The sequence below is a fragment of the Oncorhynchus keta genome, chromosome 37 (genome assembly GCF_023373465.1).
Source record: "Oncorhynchus keta strain PuntledgeMale-10-30-2019 chromosome 37, Oket_V2, whole genome shotgun sequence".
Classification (NCBI taxonomy): domain Eukaryota; kingdom Metazoa; phylum Chordata; class Actinopteri; order Salmoniformes; family Salmonidae; genus Oncorhynchus; species Oncorhynchus keta.
Genome location: NC_068457.1, coordinates 22458382 through 22475881, shown reverse-complemented (window position 1 = coordinate 22475881; position 17500 = coordinate 22458382). Strand labels below are relative to the sequence as shown.

The 17500-nt window shown below is 40.9% G+C and overlaps 2 protein-coding genes and 1 pseudogene across 19 annotated transcripts in view; 1 reads left to right on the top strand and 2 right to left on the bottom strand.

Moving 5' to 3' along the window:
* Nucleotides 1-2026, bottom strand: part of LOC118371831 (peripheral plasma membrane protein CASK-like) — a 65090-nt gene extending 63064 nt beyond the window's left edge. For 3 of the 18 annotated variants that reach the window (XM_052499751.1, XM_052499757.1, XM_052499745.1), the window contains exon 1: nt 1069-2024. In XM_052499751.1, the coding sequence (XP_052355711.1) occupies nt 1069-1127 (59 nt within the window). In that variant the 5' untranslated portion in view covers nt 1128-2024. Of the gene's footprint in view, nt 1-1068 lie in introns of all 18 variants that reach the window. The other 15 variants (XM_052499741.1, XM_052499752.1, XM_052499759.1 and 12 more) reach the window with 8 other exon arrangements.
* A 4935-nt stretch (nt 2027-6961) lies between these two features.
* LOC118375734 (FUN14 domain-containing protein 1-like) lies at nt 6962-12283 on the bottom strand (annotated as a pseudogene).
* Nucleotides 12284-13337: 1054 nt separating this feature from the next.
* Nucleotides 13338-17500, top strand: part of LOC118375733 (lysine-specific demethylase 6A-like) — a 57177-nt gene continuing 53014 nt past the window's right edge. Inside the window, exons 1-2 of the mRNA XM_052499740.1 lie at nt 13338-13830; nt 13969-14032. Of these exons, the coding sequence (XP_052355700.1) occupies nt 13655-13830; nt 13969-14032 (240 nt within the window). The 5' untranslated portion in view covers nt 13338-13654. The remainder of the gene's footprint in view (nt 13831-13968; nt 14033-17500) is intronic.

Sequence of the window (17500 nt, the reverse complement as noted above, 5' to 3'; positions counted from 1 at the left end):
TAACTGGTTTTTACTGAATTGTCCTAAACCCAGAGTTGCTACTTTAGATTTTAGACTAATTGTCAATCCAGGGTAAAATTAGGTTGCCTCCTAAATCTCTTTGTAAGACAAATCTGGGCTAAATAGATCAGGGATAAACATGATCATTAACTGCGTGTGCAATGCTTAAAAGTCCATCAACAATAGGATTGGCCACCTCTGGTTGGTGGGGATGAATAGACTGGTCTACAATTGACAGGGCAGGGACAATGACTAGCAGTGCATGATGATATCAGAACACCGGTGCATTGTCATATACACCAGACAGGTGCCATGAAATGTGTTGTTTTACAGGGTCAGCCATAGTAGTGGAGCAAATTAGGGTTAAGTGCCTTGCTCAAGGGCACATTGTCAGATTTCCCACCTTGTCGGCTCGGGTATTGGAAGGAACCAGTGACCTTTCCGTTACTAGCACAACGCTCTAGCCGCTAGGCTACCTGTCGCCCAGTACCGCCTCGTCAAAATAATGTGTCTATCTGACAAAGCTGAATGGATGCACAAAACATGAATGAAAATTATCTAGATTGGGAAATGTTTTGAATATATGAATATATGTGAGCCAATGAACTTCCGTTTTGAACAGATATATTCTCTCCTGCCTCTCCTCCTAAATGAAGATATCCTGCCCAGCTAAAACAATGCACTAGGCTCTTGAACTAAACAGGGGCTTCACCATACATTATTGGGCCTCACCCAATCAAACTAACAAGTCAATAGGCCTAACTGGTTTCCCATATATTGAACAGTTTATGCAATCGTGTTATATGCTTATTGAACCAGTTGCTGTGGAAGTGATTTTACATAGGCCTGACAATAGATGGGTAGTGTGAGGTTTTGTATGACCAACTCACCTACAAGTAGGCCAAGTAAAACAGCTGTCATGATGGTGGTGGCAATTAACATTTGAATGGCAATTGCTTCGATACAGAAAAAAAAAGGCAGGCAGACACGCAATACAATGCACTCAATGCAAACAAGAGGTTTAATTTATTATCATTGTTCAGTTCATAAACATATGCTGACACTTACTTCCCAATCACCTCGCACAGCTCGTAGACATCCTCGAAAAGCACGTCGTCGTCCGCCATGGTCCAAAGCAAACGGGGATGCTACCCCCCGTGAAATTCGCCCCACACGGTATTATTTGTAGAGAAGCCAATGGCCTCAAGTGTACAGCTCTGACTGATCCTCGTTGGGGGAGAGGGGGAACTGCCACGGAATACCCCAGCAAGCTCTCAGAATTCCAATGGCCGATTAATTCTAGTTTACGAAATTAATTTCCCAAATGGAAAACCGATGGAGAGGTAATGTTAGCCCGCTAGCTAGAGCGCCAAGCTACATGCGCTGGGTTTTGCTCGACCGTTTTTGACACTCCTCGGCCCCACCTTCTCCGTCTCTCCCGGCTGGTTAATCCCACGACCAGAACCGAGGACGCGGGATTTATCAACCGTTTGCACAAAACAAACCGCTTTGCATGACCCGAGATTGTATTGTCGGTTAATGCCTACCAGATACCTCTTCTTGGTCGATGCATCCGATGATGCCTCTGCCCGAGTAGGCAGCTTGCTCCCCCGCAAGCTAGCTGGCTAACTATAAAATGGTTGGATATCTCCTAGCAATCTGGATTTATTTTACCGTTTGAAATAGCTTGCTAGCGCCGTTATCGCGCTGAGCACACCCAACGTATCACATATGTCTTGGAATATTACCGCACATGCAAAACAAGGTTGCAGCTACCTGGTCTTAAATCAAAGACCTTCATGCTTATCTCGTAAAATGTGCATCCATGTATATTTCGTTGGTATGTTGAAAATGAAATTATATTATTTCGTATTCCAGTCTCCTTCGAGCACCGTTACTCCAATTTTTACGCTGTCTGGGATGCTGCTTCTCCGGCTCCAGAAATGGAAGACTCCTCCCTCTCTAGGTTTTGATACTGGTGTGTGGAGAGCCATAATGGCTTCGTAGGCGCGCTCAGACTCTTTGCTAATTCCAATGCCACTTGAGCCAACATGACGTTCAGGGCGCCACCCTCCAAGTCCCCCAAGGCGCAGTTTCCTAATCGGTTTCACACTCCCCATTCCACCAATCCACGGTCGCATTCAATGCACCGCGCGCACGCGTTGACACCATCAAAAGCCCATCACCTTACGTCAGCGTTTCCACAATCCTTTCACTGTCCTCGCAACAATATTTATCGTGTATTGTGTATTAACTATTAGTTTCCATCTGATACAGATGTGTTCGGACCAATATTTGCACGTGTATAAATAAGGGTATCAAAAAAGGACCAGCATCCATAGCATCATTGGAAACACAGGAGTTGACTATTGGAAATATATGTTGTTGTTTTTTTAAATTAAAAAGCAAATGTCCTATTTCTATAAGCCCTTGTTGCATTACAAAAGCAAGTACAACCAGATTCCTGCAAGTGATGGCCTCACATTGGCTGGACATTATTTTGCTCATAAACCCGCATGCCCGACTAGCATCACCACCCTGGATGGTTCCAACCTTGAATATGTGGACATCTATAAGTACCTAGGTGTCTGGCTAGACTGCAAACTCTCCTTCCAGACTCACATCAAACATCTCCAATCAAAAATCAAATCCAGAGTCGGCTTTCTATTCCGCAACAAAGCCTCCTTCACCCACGCTGCCAAGCTTACCCTAGTAAAACTGACTATCCTACCGATCCTCGACTTCGGCGATGTCATCTACAAAATGGCTTCCAACACTCTACTCAGCAAACTGGATGCAGTCTATCACAGTGCCATCCGTTTTGTCACTAAAGCACCTTATACCACCCACCACTGCGACTTGTATGCTCTAGTCGGCTGGCCCTCACTACATATTCGTCGCCAGACCCACTGGCTCCAGGTCATCTACAAGTCCATGCTAGGTAAAGCTCCGCCTTATCTCAGTTCACTGGTCACGATGGCAACACCCATCCGTAGCACGCGCTCCAGCAGGTGTATCTCACTGATCATCCCTAAAGCCAACACCTCATTTGGCCGCCTTTCGTTCCAGTACTCTGCTGCCTGTGACTGGAACGAATTGCAAAAATCGCTGAAGTTGGAGACTTTTATCTCCCTCACCAACTTCAAACATCAGCTATCCGAGCAGCTAACCGATCGCTGCAGCTGTACATAGTCTATTGGTAAATAGCTCACCCTTTTCACCTACCTCATTCCCATACTGTTTTTATACTGTTTTTATTTATTTACTTTTCTGCTCTTTTGCACACCAATATCTCTACCTGTACATGCCCATCTGATCATTTATCACTCCAGTGTTAATCTGCAAAATTGTATTATTCGCCTACCTCCTCATGCCTTTTGCACACATTGTATATAGACTGCCCATTTTTTTTTCTACTGTGTTATTGACTTGCTAATTGTTTACTCCATGTGTAACTCTGTGTTGTCTGTTCACACTGCTATGCTTTATCTTGGCCAGGTCGCAGTTGCAAATGAGAACTTGTTCTCAACTAGCCTACCTGGTTAAATAAAGGTGAAATAAATAAAAAAAATAAAAAAAATAAAAAAAATAAAAAAATAAATGGGCCTATGCATTCTACACTCTGGGCAGGAGATGAGATTTGAAGTGGTCTGTTGTTCAGGTGTGCATCCAGAGATACTTTCTAATAATAGGTGATAAGAGACCTGACAGATATTAGACCTGTTAGGCATAGTCATGTCACAGCCACATCTTGGGTCTGTCACATTCGCCTCTCTGCTGAACGTAACCAGCAGCCTAGTGCTTACAGGGAGGTGCTAGTTCTGTCTGCGGAGTTGCATCAGATGCTGTCTGATAAGAATAAAACAAAATTGCTAACTTCTTGTAATAAAAGTGTATATAAAATGTATGTATATGTAGCAGAAAAGCTGTAAGAAGATATGTGTCCTCCGAAGAGGGGATGGGTTATTAAAACATTAAAATAAGGTGCCTAGCGGTTCTTGTACTATTGAATCCCAAAGAAACAACCATGTAGCCTAAGTCATAGGTTATCGCAATAGAACTACCATTCTACCACGTACCTTTTCAGTAAATACCTGGTAATTCATTGGCTTAATGGCAGTGAATGCACTGCTTTGCTTTTGACTGATCCCTGGGCCACATTGTTGACACACTTGCGCCAATGCATTTGTATTATTCGGCCACAACGTCACAGGTGAGTGAGTCACTCTGGATTGGTTGACACTGCCCCCTTGAGGTGGTCATACAGGAAAAAAAGAGATCTTATTAAATGACCAGAGGGGTTATGTCATAAACCCTAAAAGTTCCAGAATGGGGTGAAATGGCATCCAGGGAGAAATCCAAACCAGTCTAATTGGAATTAATGTCTATCCTGATTTTATTTATGGAGGGAAATAAAAGTATCGCATATGATATATCTGAAATTGTGTCATATAATTATTGTCAACCTATAATATAGTAATATAATTATAAATACAGTTTTCTTTAAATTCATTATTTTACACAATATCTTACAACAGCACTGGCAAACTCTCTGACCAAAATGGCTGACCTCACTGCCATCATAAGAAGGTTCATACCCATTCTAGTATTGTAATTCCTAATTATATGATAAAGAACTCCAAATTCGAGATGCAATGCAGGAATAATGTGATAATATCCAAGACTCACTAGTCATAGGCTCTGTATTATACCCAAAATACATAAGAAATGAATGTACTTTTACACAGAATCTTCCTTCAGAAACAAAAATATATTTCAGTCTACCCAGGCTAGCAGTATGATGACAGTTTCACTCCAACTCAGGGAGAAATGGTCCCATTTGATCTATTTTCAATTTTCTCTCATGAATAATTTGTGTGATAGGCCTAAAATGGTCTCTATCTATCAGTTGTGTAATAACCCATGCTTCGTATAAAAAGGCAGCTTCTCACTGTACTAATTACTATGAATTATTGTACTATGAATAATGAACATTGCTATTCTAACATGCATTGACATTTCATCTCTGACTTTGTCCACTGACTAGTACCACAGAGAGGGTATTGCGTAACCATATTAATGACAGCTCTCAACAAACTGATTGTGACAGAGTTAACTATTGTATGGCTTGGACCCTTTGGAGCCAGCTGCCTGAAGGCATGGATTAGGTTGTATCTCAATACTATAATTTGTTTCCTGTCTCCTGTCTTTCCTCTACTAATATGAAGTAACTGGTGAAAGCCAGTACCTAGTATATGCATGCACCATATCGAATTCGCCTTTCCTATTTTTTTCCCAGATCAGTGCAGATAAAGGAGATATGAGGAGAGGTTTAAGTATGAAGATGCAGCCCTTATATTACGATCAATGGATTAATAACACAATTGCTTTGAACAGCCTGACTGAGGTGTACCGGTATCTGGTGCCACTAGGGCGAGCTACTATTATAAAACATCCCTTGCAGTTTCCATGGCGCCCATACTCTGGCTTTACCCTACTATTGGTGGGATCTAATGGGGGCTATTGATGATCCGATTGGTTGGTGATGTGGTCATCGGATGGTGGAGAGTGGGCCTCATCTCATTCCCCCCAATCTAATATCCCCCTCTACCCCTATACCATTACACATGGGCACACTCACAGATAGATAAAGGTAAAAACAAAGAAAAGGGCAGGACTGGAAAGAGAAAGCGAGATAAACAGAGAGAGAACGAGAGAAAGGCAGCGAGAAAGAGAGTGGAAAAGAGGGAAGGACACACCACACCACAAGAGAGCAAGCGGAAGAGAGAAAGAGAAAAAGAGCAGTTTCCATAGCAACAGGGAGGGACCAGTGGTAGTGTGGTGCTGGCAGCTACAGTAACACACAGTATAGAGAGAGGCACTCTGGTGAGGTGACATCATGGCTGCCTCTGTTTTCAGCTTCATTCAGCTCAATAGACATTGAAGTCATTATTTACACAAATCAATATGCCTCTGACAGGACATTATGAAATTACAATAAATCAATACAATTTTATTTGAAAGGTTTTTTGTCAAGTCAATTGACAAAGAGTACTTCATATATCCCAGAACTAAATCCCAAGCTACAGAAAGCCTATCAGGACTAAATCCCAAGCTACAGAAAGCCTATCAGGACTAAACCCCAAGCTACAGAAAGCCTATCAGGACTAAACCCCAAGCTACAGAAAGCCTATCAGGACTAAATCCCAAGCTACAGAAAGCTTATCAGGACTAAACCCCAAGCTACAGAAAGCCTATCAGGACTAAACCACAAGCTACAGAAAGCCTATAAGGACTAAACCCCAATTCAATGTGCATTTAATATAAACCAAAAAATATTTAATTTATTCATTGATATTGTACTCTGTGACAGAGGTAAACAAAAAAATGGACAATTGGTACTTATTTCAGATTGATTTGGTGAGTATCTTCCTTTGTCTCTTTCTACATGCAGTACCTTTCAAAAGCAGATTTCACAGTGTAGATGGATACACATACATAGTGGTGAAATATCTTAGTATTGTGACAATGCTCATTCATTGTTGCTGTGACATGCATGGTAGTTATTACAACCCCCATCCTCCATGCTGACACAAGGAAGCATCCATTTCTATTCACATCATAACATCTGGACATTTGCATTACCGGAACTCATAGACTACACTCACACAGGCAGCCCAAGTCTGATCTTTTGCCGAAATTACTGGCAAAAATCTGACCTGATTGGCCAAAATACCAATAATTTGGCAAAAGATCGGAGCTGGTTTTCCTGTGTAAAGGCAGCCATAGAGCTACTGAAATCTGAAAGTCATGCTGGCTTTAATAATCAAAATAAATATATTGTTGAGAAGTTAAACGTGTCAAGATAGACTGTTAATCCACTCAGTGTACACACCAAGCCCTGATTGTATGCATGTCTGCCATGCAGTCCAGTGGCCACACACACAACTGTTAACAATGCTAACCAACAAAAATCAGGCAACTTTATTTGACAAAACAGAAACATAAGACAAATCCATAGTTATGGTTGGTTGGTTATCAATATTTCAAAATAGCATTCAGGAGGTCAGAACATATGGAGGTTAACGGCAGTAAGAAGTTAATGTGCACTTGGTGAAGTACAGAAAAGAATGGAAAATCATACTCCTGACACGTAATATTTAAATAGTTAAGACACAATATGGAACAACTTGGTCAAATGTAGTGCACTATGAGCATTTGGGACACATTCCCGATCCTAGACCTGTTCTTCCAGGTAATAGAGTGCACCAGATAGGATTACTCGGCCCCTGTCTATGTCCAGTGTGTGGTACAGTATATTAGTAGTATATCATAGTGTATCAAGAGGTGTCGCGTTGTGCACTTAAAGGGACATTTCTAACATTTTCAACATTGTATTCATCATCTCCAGAAATACCCTAACATCAACGTATGTGAAAATGTCATTTTTCTATGTTTTGAAGTCAAAATTCGTTTTTGTAATGGCATCATCCGGTGTGCATCGTGATTTCAACCAGATATGAGTAGGCATTGCTCAGTAATGGATTCAAATCACATGATGCACACCATATGACGGTGAACAAATATATATATAATATAGCTGATTCAAAACATAGAAACGTGACATTTTCACATACATTGATGTTGGGGGTAGTGCTGATTATGAATATGAAGTATAAAAATTCCATATTCAACAGGCCCAAACAACTGATCCTGGATCAGAAACCACCAGATAAATAGAATAAAAAGAGGGTGGACAAGCTAGACTCTGATCAGTTTGGCAGTAATGGAAGAGAGCAGCCAGGGAGGCATAAAGTGGCAGCTTCACATGTTCAGCCTCCTCCCAAACCCGTTTCATGACTAATTCCGTGCTGGGAGAAAGACAACGATTCACAGTTAATGACAACATCCCGTGTGGAGATTCAGTTCACAGTAATGACAGCTTCCTTCTTCCTATGTAACGGCTTCCTCAGTCGTGAATTGGCCCCGACGTCACTAGGAGGCCAAGCCCAAGAGGAATCCACCCACAAACCCGCTGGACAGGACAATGTTCTTCTTTGCAAACTCTGTGGCCTGCAGAGAGGGGAAGGAGGAGAGCAAACAAGCAGGCTGTGAGAGGTCACCTCCAATAACTGAAGGGTTATAAGTGATAATAGATGGAAAAATAAGAATCTTATACGCAGGGTATACTTTAGTTTCTGCTTGTGATAAATCCAGGAATGTGCTTTTACAGTGTGAGTTCGCTAGAGGGCGCTGTTGCTGCATTATTAGTCCATCAAATGGCTGCGGATGACTCAGGTATTTATGAACTTAGCTATTTCCCCCCAAATATGATAATTAAGTATACCTTTTTTCCCTCATAAGTACATACAATGCAAGGCACTGAGATTCAAGCGGACTGGCAATCCAATTGAATCAAAAAGCAGCTCCCACACCCAGGTACCAGTGTTGGTCTCACAGAATAAATTAAGTTAAATAAAGGACCAATGAGCACGCACACATCTCAGACATGTTCACCTTTTAGAATCACACAATACTATAGGCACAATAGCCTACCATAAAGTTATGATTAGTCAGGCAGTGTTATTAATACCTTTACCTCCTCGAAGAAGGAGTTAATTTCAGGGGCTGCTTGCTTGGTTCTCTTCTTCAGGTGTTTCTTTGCTTTGTTCATATCCTTCTCCACTTTCTTCCAGTCCACCTACACGTAGCCACTGTGATTCGCTATCTGCAGGAGAAGGTGCAGAAAGGAAAATGAGTGAGGATTGTTGGGTTGCATGTGAAGTGGCACTCCGTTTACGTTGTAACATGTGATGTCATTGGTGTTCCCGAGTGGCGCCTTAGTTGATGTAAACTAAGGCACTGCATCTCAGTGTTATAGGCATCACTATAGATCCTGGTTCGATTCCAGGCTTTATCACAACTGACAGTGATTGGGAGTCCCATAGGGCAGCTGACTGATACCAGTGCTGTAGTACTCGAGTCCAGGACTCAGACTTGACTCAAGTCACCATTTTCATGGCTCAACTTGGACTGGACCAGAAGTGGCTTTCTTGTCAGAAAATCTCTGTGATGCATCATTTAAAATTGGGGGCCTACTAGCTACAACAGCCAATGTTAGAGATATCCTTAAAATGTGCCAACAGTTGAAGAGAATTTTGATTTTTAAATGGTTGGACCACAGCTTTTAGCACTACCAAGGGACTTGTGACTCGCCTCGAGAATAAAGGACTCGGACTGGAACACTAGGGACTAGAGGTCGACCGATTATGGAGGACCAAAAAAGACAATACCGATTAATCGGCCGATTAAAAAAAAATAAAAAAGGAGTATTTATTTGTAATAATGACAATTACAACAATACTGAATTAACACTTATTTTAACCTAATATAATACATCAATAAAATCAATTTAGCCTCAAATAAATAATGAAACATGTTCAATTTTATTTAAATAATGCAAAAACAAAGTGTTGGAGAAGAAAGTAAAAGTGCAATATGTGCCATGTAAAAAAGCTAACGTTTAAGTTCCTTGCTCTGAACATGAGAACATATGAAAGCTGGTGATTCCTTTTAACATGAGTCTTCAATATTCCCAGGTAAAATGTTTTAGCTTGATGTTATTAAAGGAATTATAGGACTATTTCCCTCTATACCATTTGTATTTCATATACCTTTGACTATTGGATGTTCTTATAGGCACTTTAGTATTGCCAGTGTAACAGTATAGTTTCCGTCCCTCTCCACGTCCCTACCTGGGATCGAACCAGGAACACATTGACAACAGCAACCCTCATTACCCATAGCGCCACAAAATCCAAATTCCCCTCTGCAAGGGGAACAACTACTCCAAGTCTCAGAACAAGTGACGTTTGAAACGCTATTAGCGTGCACCCCACTAACTAGCTAGCCATTTCACTTCGGTTACACCAGCCTAATCTCGGGAGTTGAATGGCTTGAAGTCATAAACAGCGCAATGCTTGAAGCATTGCGAAGAGCTGCAAGCAAACGCACGAAAGTGCTGTTTGAATGAATGCTTATGAGCCTGCTGCTGCCTAGCACCGCTCAGTCAGACTGCTCTATCAAATATCAAATCATAGACTTAATGATAACATAATAACACACAGAAATATGAGCCTTAGGACATTAATATGGTCAAATCTGAAAACTATCATTTAGAAAAATAAAAGGTTATTCTTTCAGTGAAATACGGAACCGTTACGTATTTTATCTAACGGGTGGCATCCATACATCTAAATATTCCTGTTACATTGCACAACCTTCAATGTTATGTCATAATTACGTAAAATTCTGGCATATTAGTTCGCAACGAGCCAGGCGGCCAAAACGGTTGCATATACCCAGACTCTGATTGCAATGAACGCAAGAGAAGTGACACAATTTCCCTCGTTTAATATTGCCTGCTAACATGAATTTATTTTAACTAAATATGCAGGTTTAAAAATATATACGTGTGTATTGTTTTTATGAAAGGCATTGATGTTTATGGTTAGGTACATTCATGCAACGATTATGCTTTTTTCGCAAATGCGCTTTCGTTAAATCATCCCGTTTGGCGAAGTTGGCTGTCTTTGTTAAGAAGAAATAGTCTTCACAGTTCGCAACGAGCCAGGCAGCCCAAGCTGCTGCATATACCATGACCCTGAAGAAAGGCGCTGATGTTTATGGTTCGGTACACATTGATGTAACGACAGTGCTTTTTTCGCGAATGCGCTTGTTAATCACCCGTTTGGCGAAGTAGGCTATGATTCAATTATAAATTAACAGGCACCGCATCGATTATATTCAACGCAGGACAAGCTAGATAAACTAGTAATATCATCAACCATGTGTAGTTAACTAGTTATTATGTTAAGATTGATAGTTTTTTATAAGATATGTTTAATGCTAGCTAGCACCTTACCTTGGCTCCTTGCTGCACTCGCATAACAGGTAGTCAGCCTGCCACGCAGTCGCCTCGTGGAGTGCAACGCAATCGGCCATGATCGGTGTCCAAAAATGCCGATTACCGATTGTTATGAAAACTTGAAATTGTCCCTAATTAAAATCAGCCCCAATTTGGGTTGCATACCAGCCAGTGACCCCTCCCATCACAATCTGCGTGGTCACAGAGTATTTCTCTGTGAGGGGACCAGAGTTATTCCCAAACACCATGCTCCACCATTGGTGCCTCCGGGCGTACTCTGTCAGGTCCACCACCTCATAGGTGTCATCCTCGCTCTCCAGCTCATCCTTTTCTGTTAAGATGTGATCTGGGATGAAGGAAAGACATACAAAGAATTTAAACTGTTTTGCTTTCACTTTATATCACCTAGGCAACCTAGGACAGGTTGTTCTATCATCTAGGCAACCTAGGACAGGTTTTTCTATCATCTAGGCAACCTAGGGCAGGTTTTTCTATCATCTAGGCAACCTAGGGCAGGTTTTTCTATCATCTAGGCAACCTAGGACAGGTTTTTCTATCATCTAGGCAACCTAGGACAGGTTTTTCTATCATCTAGGCAACCTAGGGCAGGTTTTTCTCTCATCTAGGCAACCTAGGACAGGTTTTTCTATCATCTAGGCAACCTAGGGCAGGTTTTTCTATCATCTAGGCAACCTAGGGCAGGTTTTTCTATCATCTAGGCAACCTAGGGAAGGTTTTTCTATCATCTAGGCAACCTAGGGCAGGTTTTTCTATCATCTAGGCAACCTAGGTTAGGCTTGTTTCAGGTCCAAATTCAGTCCAATTACCTCACAGTCAAGAAACAGTTCCAATGCATGCATCTAAATCTTTGCTGTAACTTCATAGTAGTATTGATAGAATTCACAAAAACACATGAATTCATTGAATATTGATTTAAAACATGACTGGAATACTTGTTTAGTTGGTAATCGCGTTCACGTCATAACTATAAAGTGTATATCTGCGATAACGTTACAGTAGTCGGGATAGAGGCCATGGGTGACAAAAACAAATAGGTTCACAATGCCAATGGCTGGTATTTGGGTCGATGGGCGATTGCATGCCATTGTTTAGAAATTAGCAACAAAGCTAGCCATCTAGTCAGTAAAGTCCCCCTGTCAAAAGCCGCAGCTGAAGGAATAGCAATATTTGAGCGTTTAGATTTATTGATATTGGAACTATCTATATATAGTATACCTGATTCGTTGTTATAATTCGAGATTATTTAATCCAAAAACTAACCGTTTTTGCGATCCGCCATTTTGGAGAAAATTACATCATGATGTTGACTGCTGTATGCAAGCCCCGCCCCTGAGCTTTATAAACCTCTGCTGGCCCCGCCTACAGAATGATGCTTTGCCACATCAGTATTTTAACACTTTGCTCTTTCTTTGAAATGTTGCAGAATGTTGACAATTTCATTTGGAAGCATAATAATGTTTCATACGAAATAAGATTCAATTTCCCTCACATTTGATTCAATTTCTACACAAAATAGCTATCACTTTATCCCTTGAACATTTAAATTGATTCAAATTCAAATCTACATCAAATACTGTAACTTATATATAATCAATTGATATCAAAATAAATAGTAATATTTTATAAAGTAATATGTTCAAATGGTTTTATGATACATCAAAAAAGCTATTTGAATAATTAGATTTGAGGATTTTATATTGGATGGATATGACTTGTCTAACAAATGAGTCTGGGTATTTTGAAAATGTCCACAGCTGGGGGAAAAAAACACCAACAAGAATGATTGCTATTCATTTATTTTTCAAGACATGTACAAAAGTGAGAATGTAATTCATAACACAGTAGATATACTGTACACAAATACAGTAGAACTAGCTAGTACATAAAAAAAATGCAAACAGATCAAATTGGTATCAACCACAAAAATGTATAGGAATGTGGGGCCTAGGGCAAGGATGATGATTATTATGACGTGAATGAATATTGCAGGGTGAGAAGAATAAAGTAGTTACAGTCCTTATCAGAATTCTTACCTCCACACATCATTGCAACGTTTTATTTAGACATGCTTACCCATCAACAGCAAATAATACTGGTATCAAGTATTTGCACAAATTTCTCAGTTGTCACTCTTAAATGTATTTAGTAATATGACAGTTTGCATGTAGCTATTTAACATTGTTATTTATGCGCTTTGCAAAACAAATCAATCAATTTGAATACCTATACAATATATACATTATTGATTTTGAGAAAATAATGAACATGTATAATTGATTTCTGTGGTTTGTAAAAAGATAAATGAAGATGGGTTAAAAAAAACTTAATGTCATATGCTGATATTCAGACATATCTATTGGCTGAAGAGGTAGGAGAGGCGTGACTACGGCGGCGCGTGGGTTCGCTTGCTTGTGTGACACAATTATAACAACTTTAAGCTGGTGGCTGTGGGGAATTTTATGGTCAAATAATACTCTTTTCAAACTGCAAGAATTCAACTTCATGCATTACATTTGATTAGTTGCATAAACGGTGCCTAAAAATGTGACGCGAATACTTTTTGGAGGGGTACTTGTTTTCCTGAAAGGATTTACCATTTTGAATTGCGTTTTGATCGTGGAGAAAAGTTTATTCTATCTTAATACATTTTTAGTTTTTCTTCTTTGATTTGGTGGAGTATTTCGTTCGCCCTCTCGTCGCGATTCCATGCAATCGTGCGGAGTCTCGCTCGCTGTTGCTGCCTGCGCTGCTGCTCGGAGTCTCGGCTCGGCTTCTGGTGGTGATGAGGAAAAGAAAATGGCGGCGGGAAAAGCCAGTGAAACCGAGGAGGACTTTCCGACGCTGACAGCCCAAGAGAGGGACAGCTTGGTCGGAATTGACAGGTCGGAGTCAAAGCCCTGCACACACCTCTGGTGTATTCTTAATATTCTGTACACGCGTTTGCCGTTTTTATACGTTAAATCCATTTGCACGGCAGTGCAAGTGATACTGAACCGCCTGTGTTGTCTTCTTGCTTGCAGCTCACTGTTTGGATTTCAGAGGCTTCATGAAGATGGCGCCAGAACGAAGGCCTTACTGTTGAAGGTAGCTCGCTAAGTTGCAAACACACAGGACCAGCCGGTCCTTGAACCACAACACTTGCACCTTCTACATTCTTGCCCACATAGTAATACGTGTAACTATGTTAAACTAACTAACATAGCCAGTCCACTCTCAGGTGAGAGCACGGACTCTGGTTATCCATACACCCATCACACGATGTGCGCAGAGCGACCCTGCGGCTACGCAGCGTTCCTACCCGACTTCTTTCCCTCGCTAGCTAATCCAATAGTGAAAATGAACGGCTTTTCCATTGCATAAACACATTTTAGTAACCCAACTGGCTATTTTCGTTATTAGGGTGGCCTTGCATTTATCTAACTCGTCAACTTCGCTATTTATTAGTCACAAAGGCTTGTCATATCAAATGTATCTCCCAAGCTGGTTTGTATTGGGTGCAGTAGAAATGGCTAACAAGTCTGGTAGCTGAATAAGCTAGCTGGCTGTGCAATAGAACATCTCAAGTACCTACTTGCGGGCTAGTAATTTATATTGATAATACGAATCACCACATGCTAACCTTTTAATTTAGCCTGCTAGCAAATGTCAAGCTAGTCCCCTGCTAGTTTGATAACGTTAACTAGCTTGTGGAACGTGCGTTGTTGGACTCTGGAGTTGGCCAGCTCATTCTGAATGTTAGCTAGCTAGAGATTCAATGGTCAGGGACATATAGAATGTGGCTTTTTACAGAAAACATCATTACTGTGGTGTAAGCGTTAGGTAACGTTTTGTAGCCAGCTAGCCACATCTACCGAGTATGATAAAGTGACCGAACTTGGTCAGAGGACTAGCTAACGTTTAGGAAGGCTACGTTGTTTTAATGGCGATTTAACGTTCTATTATGGAGTAGACGTCCCATGGTGCCAGGAAAGTATGTTTGCTTGCTGCACTGTGTATCTGGCTCGTGCAAAGTGTATGCATGAATTTGAGCCGTTCTCGTGCCCCGGAGTTGGTGTTGATTGTGAAGAGCTCGAGACGGGCTTTCGCTATGTTCCAACGGCTGCTAACTAATGTTAGCTAAACGCGTTAGCTGTTTGGATAGCTAGCCAGTCATGGCTGCTTGGGCCGGTCCAAGATGGCGGGACAGGGAGTAGTGACACCGAAATCTAGCTATGTGGTGAGCTCAATTAAAATCTATATCGAACGAAATTACATGCAATTCGTTGGCAGGTTTTGATTGACCCCTTTAGCCGTGTGGCTTATGTTGGTTTGTTGACAGTTTTCATTGACCCTCTGTGGATGGGTCCCTTCGTAGCTAGGTTTTGCATCCCAGCATCAACCTGTAGCTAGCACATTGGACAGTGAACAAAGGACAAAGTTGCACACACATGTATACATTTTTGCTCTTTGTATTGAACTTTTTATTTTCACAGTTGGTGTTTACAATTGGAGGAAGCTTCTATCCCCATACTATGTTGCCACCAAAAAGAAGTGATTGGCTTCCCAGGGTGCTTAGAAAGTAGGCTTGCTGGCAACGTAAACAGAAAAGCATATTCTATTGCAAATTCAAATCACTGGAGAGATGATGGCAAACTGGCCACACCACAATGCCAGCCAGTTCAAACCCTCACCAATTCAGCCATTCTCTTCTCGCTGCATTATTTCCCCTGGTATTTTTTTCAGCAGCAGTGGCAAAGTTGGCTTTGTAGTGGGAGCTGTGGCTAATGGGTCTGTGGCTAATGGAGCTGCCCGCAGAGACAATGTTGATATTTTAAAGTTAATTTCCTGCAATTCTACATGTTTTACTATGTGGCTGAGAGAAATGCCGTTTTAAAGCTAATTTACTTCAATTCTACACATTTTGCCATGGCTTATCCTGTGTTCTTGCGCTATTTGAGTGACTCAAACGTAACAAAATCAATGGGGACCTCATGCCATGACATTTTTAGAATTTGATTCTCCTGACTGTAGTTTGTATTTTGGTGAACGTTAGTTATCGAAGGTGATCTTATTTAAAAAATAATAAATATATATTTTTACATACTTTATATCTTGGGTTTAGTTGTCTTAATTTTACACTGAGAACGTTTAACATCCCAATAAATACATGTATTTATTTTAATAAAAAGGAATACGGGGGAAAGACTGCACTGTCTCGGCATTTAGCTGGGACTTTATACCCATGCATTCTGTCCACATTTATTATCTCAAGTGATGCAGGGGTCCAATGAAAGAATGACCCCGTTCTCTCTTCATAACCGAGATACAGTTCATTTTAAAATGTCATATCGTTTTTTTAGGTCTCACTTGAAAGGTTGCTTATATTAATATTGTATAGGTTAAAGGTACTCCTTATATCCCTACTCTGAGAAATGGGTGGGCAGATGCTAGCGGGATGTCACATACTGAAACCAGCCCCTTGCACTTTGGGGAATGCAGCCCTTGGCCAAACTGCCCCATGTAACATTACTAGCTACCCTACACCCTGGTATTCACCCCAGCCATCACATGACACACTCCTAGGGATGTGGTCAATTTAAATCTTGACATTAATGGAACATATTTTTCATGGGGTGGCAGGGTAGCCTAGTGGTTAGAGCGTTGGACTAGTAACCAGAAGGTTGCGAGTTCAAACCCCCGAGCTGACAAAAATCTGTCGTTCTGCCCCTGAACAGGCAGTTAACCCACTGTTCCCAGGCCGTCATTGAAAATAAGAATTTGTTCTTAACTGACTTGCCTGGTTAAATAAAGGTAAAATAATTAATTTTTTTAAAAATGCGCTAAATGAATGACCCGTATGCGTTTCTGCTACATTGCACCTGGTTTTGCAATTGTCTTGCTACTCTCTAAAATGTGTGTTTTGATGTAGCCCACCTCCATCAGCGGTTTATATTGCACATTGACCACCAGGGATAAGTTTGGACATTATGATGATAAAACCAGTAGCCTTATGTGAAGCTACTGACTCAACATTTGTTAGACGGTGTCACTTTATTTTTGTAAACCGTGACCTTTTTCCTCAATTAGTTTGAGTTCCATTTTTATATCACTTGTCTCCTGATTTGTTTGTTTCCTGATTTGTTTGTTTATTTTTTTGCTGTGAGGTGTTCTACCACTAATTATTTTATTTTATAGCTTTATTAGTTTTGAGTGTCTGCCCTGTCTGGAACGGTACACAGTCGCTCTGTTGCACAGCTATCTACGCCCAGATAACGCAGAGTTCAACTCCACTGACAGAACTGGGTCACTGTATCGCCGCCACTGGATTAAGTGACAACTACATAGAAATAGAATGAGTAGAACTACAACGGGTCTCACAGTGAAATGCTTACTTATAAGCCCTTCACCAACAATGCAGTTTTAAGAAAAATAAGTGATAAGTTAAGAATAATTTAAGAGCAGCAGTAAAATAACAGTAGCGAGGCTATATACAGGAGCTACCGGTATAGAGTCAATGTGCTGGGGCACAGGTTAGACAAGGTAATATGTTCATGTAGGTAGAGGTAAAGTGAC